General features: G+C 36.8%; 1 protein-coding gene across 1 annotated transcript in view; it reads left to right on the top strand.

Moving 5' to 3' along the window:
* The window catches only part of NBEAL1 (neurobeachin like 1), a 209,665-nt gene that overhangs the window by 42,110 nt on the left and 157,322 nt on the right, over window positions 1–10,233 (top strand). Inside the window, 2 exon segments of the mRNA XM_042783564.1 lie at window positions 8,810–8,891; window positions 9,456–9,583. Coding sequence (XP_042639498.1) covers window positions 8,810–8,891; window positions 9,456–9,583 — 210 coding nt within the window.

Genomic DNA, 10,233 nt, shown 5'->3' with positions numbered 1-10,233 from the left:
CCCTTATTTTTCCCAAATGATTTTGAGTTTTGTTCCACATTGTTCTCCCTCTCTATCCAGGACCTACTACCTAGATCCTCTTCCAAGTGGTTGACAGTAGTAGCTGGGCACCATCTAGTTCTTCTGGTCTCATAGTCATATAGGCTGCAGATTGGATGGTATACTAGTCGCTAGGACTAATTGTTTCCATGAATTTTTGGTTTTTTTCATTCTTCTTTGCTCTGGATGAGAAGAGACCCATCATTGCATCTAGATGGCAGCTTGCAAGCTTTTAAGATCCCAGTCGCTATTTGCCACAGTAGGAGGTGGAACAATGTTTTGTGTAGTATGTTATGTCAACTGAGAGTTTTTAACAAAAAATTACTTCAGAGTAGACGAGGACAAGAGGTTTTGTTTTGACAGGAATTTATTACACTTATATTTTCTGTTTGGACCTCACCAGTAAACATACTCACATTTTTATTCCTGTTTATTAACCTTTGTGAAAGTGTAGTTTTCTAATTTTCCATTTTATGGTTTTACCAAATGGAGTTATTCTGTAGATTATCCTGTTTTCTAGGTTTATAGATTAGGTCAGCGCTACTTAAATTTTGGTGTGTAAATATCACCTAGGAATCTTACTAGAAATAGAGAGCCTGAACCTTATTTTGGAAATTCTGATTCAAAATACCCCTGACATCTGAAATTTTAAACACATTCAGTGTGAACTCTGTAAAAAATAATTTGAAAACCATTGATTTATGCCTCTTGAATTTCCCCTTGTATTGTTTTTGAGCTATTTTATAATTAATTAGTAGGTAACTAGGGACTTAATTAGGAACTCTGGTAGCATAGTGCCTAAGCCACTTGACTGCTAACCAGAAGGCTGGCAGTTCAAACCCACCAGTCACTCCTCAGAAGGAAGATGGGGCAGTCTACTTCCGTAGTGATACTGCCTTGGAAACCCAAGGAGGGGTCGCTATGAGTTGGCTCCGACTCGACGGCACATAACAACAATAACAACAAAGTGACATGGGTCAGTGAAATATATGTATATTTTTTTTTCAGCATTCCGTCTCATCCCCTCCCACCCCTGGTAACTAAAAAAGAAAGTTTCCTTTCATATATAAACCTTTCCTTGACTTTTTACAATAGTGACCTAATACAGTATTTTTCCTTCTGTGAGTGACTTGTTTCAACATAATCTCTTCCAAGTTCATCCATGTTATGTGGTGTTTTGTAGACTCTACATTATTCTTTAGTGTTGCACAGTATTCTATTGTGTGTCTGTACCATAGTTTGGTCATCCATTTTTTCTGTTTTTGGGCATGTAGGTTGTTTCCATCTTTTTGCTATTGTAAACAGTGGAGCTCTGATAGCATAATGGCTAAAGCACTTGACTGCTAACCAGAAGGCTGGCGGTTCAAACCCACCAGCCACTCCTCGGAAGGAAGGTTGGGCAATCCTACTTCCGTAGTGATACTGCCTCGGAAACCCAAGGAGGGTTCGCTATGAGTCGGGGCCGACTCGAAGGCACATAACAACAACAACAACAAACAGTGCTATGATGAACATGGGTGTGAAAATATCTGTTTTTGTCCTGGCTCTCACTTCTTTAGGATATATACCTAGTAATGGGATTGTTTGGTCAAATGGTATTTCTAATTAGAGCTTTTTAAGGAATCGCCATACTGCTTTCCACAGTGGTTGTATCATTTGACAGTCTCACCAGCAGTGTGTGAGAGTCCCAATCTTTCCACATCCTTGCGTTTGTTATTTTCTGCCTTGTTGAACTTTACCATTAGTGCTGGGGTGAGATTGTATCTTATTGTTTTTGATTTGCATCTCTCTGATGGCTAATGTTCGTGAACATTTTTTCATATATTTGCTGGCTGCCTGAGTCTATTCATGTCTTCTGCCCATTTTTCAATTGGATTGTTAATTCTTTTGTTGTTGAGGCTTTGGAGTTTTCTATAAATCTAGAGATAAGTCCCTTGCCAGATATGTAATTATCGGCAAATATGAATTTGTTTTTGTTATGTGCTTTTTCGTGGTGTCGATTTCTTTGTTCCGTATAATTTTCTGTGCTGACCTCGCTTTATGAATCATGTTAACACTTCCTTTGTTGCTTTTGTTTTAGTATTTGCTAAATATTTGTGCTGGTCCTCTTTTTTATTTTGATGTGAAGGTTTATCATTTTATCATTTTTCTTTGAGGTTACCCTGGATTTATAGTTTTCTTCCCAAGTTCAGAACAGTCTGTTCTATCTTGTAGTTGTCTTGACTTCCCTACCATCTAGAAGCTCTGTAATGACACAGTTTTTTCCCTCTCTTTGGTTTGTATTGTCCTCATTTGTCAATTATGTCTCTGGTTCCCTGTTTACAATCTTGTTGGCTTATTTACTTTGGATACTTCCATAATTGGGTTGGTTTCTGGGTTGTATCATCATGTGTGTTAATGGTCAGTTGTTGACTGTTGTTGCTTCTCTGTACAAAGGGCTCCCTTTAGCATCTCTTGTAAGGTTAGTCTGGTTTTAACAAATTCCCGTAATTTCTGCTTATTCAGAAATGTCCTAATTTCACCATCATATTTGAGGGATAATTTTGCTGGGTAAATAATTCTTCGTTGGAAATTTTTCTCTTTCAGGGTTTATATATACCGTACCATCGTCTTTTTGCCTGCATGGTTTCTGCCGAGAAATCCAAGCTTAGTCTTCTTGGTTGCCCCTTGTAGGTAACTTTTCATGTTTCCTGTGCTGCTCTCATGATTCTTTCTTTGTTTTTGGTTTTGGTGAGTTTGATGATGATATGTCTTGGTGATTTTCTTTTGGGGTCTATCCTGTTTGGGGTTTGTTGGACTTCCTGAATGGATATAGTCTCATCTTTCATCATACTAGGAAAATTTTCTTCCAACAAATCTTTGACAATTTTCTCTGTGGTTTTATTTGTCTCTTCCTGTTCTGGAATGCCAATTACATGTAAGTTATTCCTCTTGATGGTCTCTTCCAACAGATCTTCAACAATTTTCTCTGTGGTTTTATTTGTCTCTTCCTGTTTGAGAATTCTGATTACATGTAGGTTATTCCTTTTGATGGTATCCCACATGAACCTTAGGCTTTTTTCATTTTGTTTTGATCTTTTTTCTGATTGATCCCTTTCCAAAGAAGTTTTCAGTTATTTCCTTTCAATCTCACTAATTCTGTCTTCCATTCATTCAATTCTGTTCTTTTGTCCATTCAATGTCTTACCTGTTTCTGAAGATTTAGTATTAATCTATTAATCTTCTAGATTTCTGTCTGTAGATTTTGTATCGTTTCTAATTTTTCATTTATTTTGTCATTTTGTTCTTGTATTGTCTTTTGCAGTTGTTAAAAGGTTTTCTCTTTGTTTTCCTTGATCTGTCTCTCAATTCGTTGAACATACCTGCAGTGTAAATTACTTTGTGTGACTTTTCTACCCATAAGTCTTTGTAAACTCCAAGGTGGGATTTGCTATGAGCAACTGAGGAGCTCCTGATTGCTGAAGGTGTCCACCTGGAGTATTTTTGTTGGGAGTGGCATAAAACAATGTTCTGGGAGGGTCCCACTCTCTCTCACGTGCTTAGAATTCAGATGCTATAATTGGGTAGTTTGACCACCCTGCCAGGCTCAAAAGGAGGCCTCCTAGAGGCAGAACTCTCTCTGACTGCTGGTTGAGGAATACGTGCTGCTGAAAGAGACACGGGCTCCTGAGACATGCGCTGCTGGGAAAGAGACGCAAGAGACACATATTGCTGAGTGAGACACCGAGAGACCAGCACTGCTGGGAGAGAGACTGTGAGAGACTCTTGGCTGAGGGATGGTGGGCTGGGAGAGAGACTGAGCACTTTTCCTGAACCTGAATTGTAGCCTGTGGTGCTTCCCTAATAAACCCCGTAATCTGTGAGCTCTGTGTGGCCACTGTAGCGAATTACCGAACCCAGGAGAGAGGTGGTAGGTGCTCTGGGAGGAACGGTTGGTGAAGGGGCTGGAGGGAGGCAACATGTCTGTCCTCGCAGTAATAGGCCTTGGGTTACTGCTGGTAATCCTGCCTTCCCCTTGTAGGGTTAGAGGAGGTCGCAACATGTGGCCTCCTTGCCGTTTTTGTAATACCTAAATATAATTCTTTTGAATTCCTTATCAAAGAGTTCCAATGCTGTGTCTTCCTCAGGGATGTGTTTTGGGTCTGTATCCTGGTCCCTTGTTTCTCCTGCTTTATCTTGCTTCTTTGTGTGGACTGTGGTGCTCTGTTTTCTCCAAGGCATTGTGACATTTTTGTGTTTATATTTAATTGGTGATTGTATATGTTGGAGTGACTTGCCCACAATTTTCATTTTCTTTGTTTTGTTTGTATATTATCTACCAAGCAGGATACTGTGCTGTGCTCCTCTATTCAACTAGTTGACAGCACTTATACACTTATACACTCCTTTCCTGTTGTCAGCCTCTCGTATGTCCCTTCCGACCTTAGTAAACAGAGCCTATTCTTAGTTCCCTAGAATCCAAATGAAGATGGTGTCACTTTAAAATCCAAAATGGTTGCCACTTGTAAAGATTCAAAATGGCTGTGCCCTCGTTATTTTAAATATCTAAAATGGCTGCTGCTTATAAATATCCTAAATGGCTGTGCCCTAGGTTACTTTAAATATCCAAAATGGCTGCCACGTGTAAATAATCAAAATGGCTGTACCCTCTGGACAGCAGAAAGTCAACAGCTCAGGTTGTCTCCCTCCTTGCTGTCATAGGCCACCAGTGCAGTCGTCCCTTCAGCCCTTGGTGACCAGGGCTAATCTTCAGGTCACTTCTCAAGTCCCGACACCACTTGGAAATATTCAGGCTGTTGGTTCCGTCAGAATAGCTGACAGTCCGCATCTCCAACTCTCTCTGTACTCACTGTTTTCATTCAGGTTTTTCCACTAGTTGGTGCCTAATCCACTTCTTTATAGTTCCTTTCAAAGCTCAGTGCTCCAGGATTATCTTCTGTATCTCTGTCAATTGGTTATTCTTCTTGGCTGAAGAGGATCTGTGTGACTTGTCTGCCTATTCCTCCATCTTACTGGAAGTCCCTAAACATAAATTTTATGTGCAGTGGAAAACAAAAAATTTGTGTGACTTTATTGCGATACTTGCTTTATTGTGGTGGTCCGATATGGAAACCACAGTATCTCCAAGGTGTGCCGGTAGTGCCAAAGGGATTGGAGACATGAACTGTGGTTTAAGTAAACTGGAACAGTTCCAAACCATTATAGAGTTACTCTGAAAATTGATTTTTATAACTGAATCCCAAGTTTTCAAGGGCTGATTGTATAACTAGGATTTCTCTGAATTAAATTCCATGTAGAACACAATATTTATGAAAAGGTAAGTAATAAAAATCTGTTTATTTGAAGCTCATATTTTTAAAATAACAACCAGAGTGATGGTATTAGAACTTAGATTAATGGAAGAGTTTTTTTCAGGAAGAAATATTTTATCACTTACGTTGTTTAGAATTGCTGGTACATGATGATAATAAAAAGGAGATTGACTTGTTTTATTACTGTCTTTAAATTCACTAAAGACATTGTACTCCTTTATTGCCTTGTACACACGGCAGAATGCTCCTACTGCCTTGCCCTTGGCTTGGTACTGTCTTTTATTGAAATATAACATGCATAACGTGAACAGATCATAAATGGCCAGTTCAGTACATTGTCAGAAAATGAATATGCTGTGTTGTTACCACCCAGGTCAACAAATAGGACATTACTGATACGTGAGAAGCTTGCCCCACTTTCTCTTCTGATTGCTACTCTTTTCCTACTATTATTTGGTTTTAAAAAGACAGTAGGGGATATTTTTGTTTAAGATTTAAAGGTTATTTCAGGCCAGTACTTTCAGGGGTTCATCAAGCCCCCATGGCTCCAAGAAGTCTGGAGTGCTTGAAGTTTGAAATTCTGCTCTGTATTTCCCCTCCTTTGATCAGAATTCTTCTGTGTAATCTTGATCAAATTGTTCATTAACGGTAGCCTGGTACCATCCAGTTCTTCTAGTCTTATGGCAAAGGAATCAATTGTTTATGGAGACAATAAGCCACACATTCCATATCTTCTTCCTATTCCTGTTCCTTCTAACTTTTGTTCCAGGTGATAAGAGACCAATTATTGTGTCTTGGATGGCTGCTTGCAGGCATTTAAGACCCAGGCACTACAATGAACTAGGAGGTAGAATAGAAGCACTAAACATGTTATTCGGCCCGTTAACTGGGATGTCCCATGAAATCATGACCTTTAACCTTCAAACGAAGGAACCCATTCCTGTAAGGTGTTTGGTTGTACATAAATAGCTTCAGGAGCTGCTCTTTTTGTTGTTGTTATACATATATTCATCATACAGGTCTTGCCAGTTCAACTTTTTATATACAACTCACCAATAGCCATTACAGTACTTAGCTTTGCAGGCTTATCATTAATCAATGTAATTCTTCCATCCTCCTCAACCCCTTTTTTTCCCCATTCCCTCTGCCCCTGGTAACCACTATTAAACTTTGGTTTCTATATTTTTCCCTTTTCTTGTCTTTTTAGATAAGTGGAAAGATAAAAAACCCAAACTCACTGCGGTGGAGTTGGATCTGACTCATAGCGACCCCATAGCGCCTGGGTTTCCTAGGCGGTATCACTAAGGAAGTAGATTGCCCAGTCTTCCTTCCGAGGAGTGGCTGGTGGGTTTGAACCACTCCTGGTTAGCAGTCATATACTTTAGGCACTATACCACTGAGCTCCTTATATAAGTGACATAATATAATATTTGTACTTTTGTGATTTTCTTATTTTGCTCAGCATAATGTCTTCAAGCACCATCCATACTGTAGCATGTATCAAGACTTCGTTTCTCCTGCTGGCTGAGTAGTAGTCTGTTGTATGTATGTACTACATTTTGTTTACACATTAATTTGTTGATGGGCATTTAGATGTTTTTTACCTTTTGGCTATTGTGTATAGGGCTGCAAAGAACATTGGTTTAAAGTCTGAGTCTCTTGGTTTCAGTCTTTTGGGTTTATGCTGGGTCATATGGTAGTTCTATTTTTAGTTTTTTGAGGAACCCCACATTGTTTCCACAATGGCTGTATCATTTTGCATTCCCACTAGTAATAAATAAGGGTTAGTTTATTTATTTTTAAGTATGTCCTCCCCAACTTATGGATCTGTTTCTTTTATTTCTTTATTTTTGATTTTAATTTTTCAAGTGAGTAGTTATTTATTTGAGTAGTTATTTTTGATTGCATGTTGAGCAGTGGTTTTGAAAAACTATAATTACAGGCCCAGGAGGATACTATCTTTCTCTAGAGGTAATTTTCATTAGTTTTTGAAACTTTGGATTCCCTAATATATTGAAGATTGAGGTGAATTAGGTTCCAGTGTCTGTGAATGTTGATCTGTTTCTGTTTCTTTCTTTTTGAGTGTGACCTGTTGGTGGTCTCAAGAGTTTGAGAAACTACCCTTCGTAGGCCCTGAATTCTATTTTTGGTCCCTTTTTAGCACTGTGAAACTGTCAGAAGTATTCATCATCTTCTCATCTATCTCTGTCAGGGTTGGCAGAAATAATGAATTCAAAAAATGGATCTGAATGCAGACTTTGTCTCTCTCTCTCTTTCTTTCTCTTGCATTTGTGGTCTGTAATTGTTTATGTCTTGTTAGCTTTCTGCTACCTCAAAAGAAATGATTTCTTTAATATATTGTATATCTTTTATTTGGAAGCTCTGGTAATATAGTGCCGTAGTAGATTGCCGTATTGGGCAATCTACTTTCGTAGTGATACCACCTCGGAAACCCAAGGAGGGGTCTCTATGAGTCAGGTCTGATTCCACGGCACATAACAACAACAACAACAACATACCTTTTATAGTCTTGGGAGGAAGGTTGATCTTAACTCGGCATTACTGGAAACAGAACTCTTTTACAGAAACTTTTAATTTCACCTTTGCCCTTTACTCTTTGTTTTCTCCAAGATGTCAAGCCAGTCTGTCTTGTTATATTAAGTCTATTTATTCAGTTAATTTTTCCTATTCTCTTAGCAAGTATGGTGATATAAAGTAATGTTCAAGGCCACAGTTTCTCACAACTGAAAATTAATAGAGTTTACTTAATTTATCATGCCAAGAAAAGTACTGATGCTTTTAGATACAGTAAATGTTAGCATTTTATATGTTATTTCCCACTCTTATAAAAATGAAAAAATAAGGGCCATATTGTAATTAGTTAAAAACAAAACAATTGACCTGCAGCTCTGAATAAGACAAGATACTGTGCCCTTTGGAGTATGTAAAAATACTGGCCCTTCTCTCAAAAACTTTTAATGTCATTGAAGAGAAAGACATGTATTTAAAAAGGGAACTATAAGTTTGAAAAGCAAAATGGAAAGTATAAAATGTAAAAACAAAATTAGACATGTGGGATACTGGAAACAGTATATAAAAAATAAAGAATATGTATAGGAAACAAAAAAGGAAAATACAGTAAAATGCATGAATATTGGTGATTTATTTTCTCTTTTGTTTCTACTTTGTGTTATTTTTCCAATTTTTCTATGAGGAATAGACACTAATCAGCATCTAATTCTTAAATATTTTCTGTTTATAGTAGTTAATTGGTGCTTGAGATGTATTTCACATTCTAATGGGAAAACAAATATATAACAATATTGATTTTTAAATAAACATAATTTGCATTTTGTTTACCAATGAATAGTCTCAAGATTAAAGCTAAGTACATAAGCATACATGTAACTCATCATTCATATGTGAGAAATACATGACTACTCTTTCTTTTCTTACAGAAATCTATCTAATGTGGAAGAAATTGGGACTTGTTCATACATCAATCATGTTATCACCATGACAACACTCTATATTCAGCAAGTAGGTGTGAACCAGTATTCTTTTCTGTTGCTCTACTGAGAGTAACTAAGTTTTAGTTTTTTTTTTTTTTTTTTTTTTTTAGTAAAGTTAAATGTTTTCACAGGTAATAATTGAGAGAATTATTTAAATTGTTATTGGGTACTACATGTTCCAGACACCTTATGCATATTATCTGAATGTGAGCAATCAGTTGTTTTTATGTTTTGTTATTTTAATTAAAAATTAAAGTATTTTATAAATGGCTTTTAAAAATTAGACAATTTGTCATGTTATAGATTTCTTTTGTCATAACCAGTCTTACTGAAAGCATATTATTGTTTGAAAAGATGTTTAGTTACTATTTTAAGCCCTTTGTAGAAAATACTAAGGGTATATGTAGTCCATATAATTGACAGACTTTCTTTTAGCCTCAAAGAGAATGTTAGGCTTATTCAAATAAAAGTGATTCATTATTAGGTAATGAATGAAACCTGGTGTTTCAATGATGTAGGTAAGAGCGTTGAACTTGTTATATGACTTAACATTTTTAAATAAGTAAAATCTTATTTTTAAATTTATTCTCAGTTAAAAAGCAAAAAAAAAGAGAAGGAAATAGCAGATCATACATCTATTGAAGAATTTGTAATCCATGCGTTGGCATTTTGTGAAAGTTTATATGATCCATATCGGAACTGGAGACACAGAATTTCAGGGTATGTTTAATAAATCACAATATTCATTTAAAATATGCCTATAAGACTATGTGGCACTCTTAAAAGCATCTTTCATTTCCTATGAAAGCCATTGGAAAAGTGTGTTAGACTCATAAATTTAAGAAACGGAAAAATAAGAATAAAGCCCTAGCCATTAAACGTAATAACCTTCTCTGCTTTTTTATACATTTATTTTCTTTTCTACATGCAAAGAAATTGTCCTAAGAGTTTTCTTTTTTTTTAACTTTTTAGTGTGATTTGAATGAAAGTTTATAGAGCATTTTTCCATTCAACAGTTCATACATTTTGATTTGTGACATGCTTGCAATCTCCATAATGTAACAGCATTCTTTCTACTTCGTTCCTGTGTTTCCTGCTTCCATTCATCTTTCTTTCTTGTCCCTTTCTGCTTCCTGAGCTTTATTCCTGGACACATGCCACCATTTTGATCTCGTATGGTTGATTTGGGCTAAGGAGTGTGTACTTCCCTGGTGTTAACGTACCTTATAAGTCTGTCTATTGTTTGGCTGAAAGGTTAGCCACAGGGATGAGTTTAGTTCCAGGCTTGAAGGCTGACTATGGACCCCAGTCTCTGGGTTTCCATCAGTCTCTTTCAGACCAGTAAAAGTGGTCTTTTTTTTTTTTTTTTT

The sequence above is a fragment of the Orycteropus afer genome, unplaced genomic scaffold, assembly GCF_000298275.1.
Source record: "Orycteropus afer afer isolate SDZICR_OR568_19922 unplaced genomic scaffold, OryAfe1.0 scaffold00002, whole genome shotgun sequence".
Lineage (NCBI taxonomy): Eukaryota > Metazoa > Chordata > Mammalia > Tubulidentata > Orycteropodidae > Orycteropus > Orycteropus afer.
Note: the sequence above shows the minus strand (reverse complement) of the source record. Positions and strands in the feature narration are given on the sequence as shown.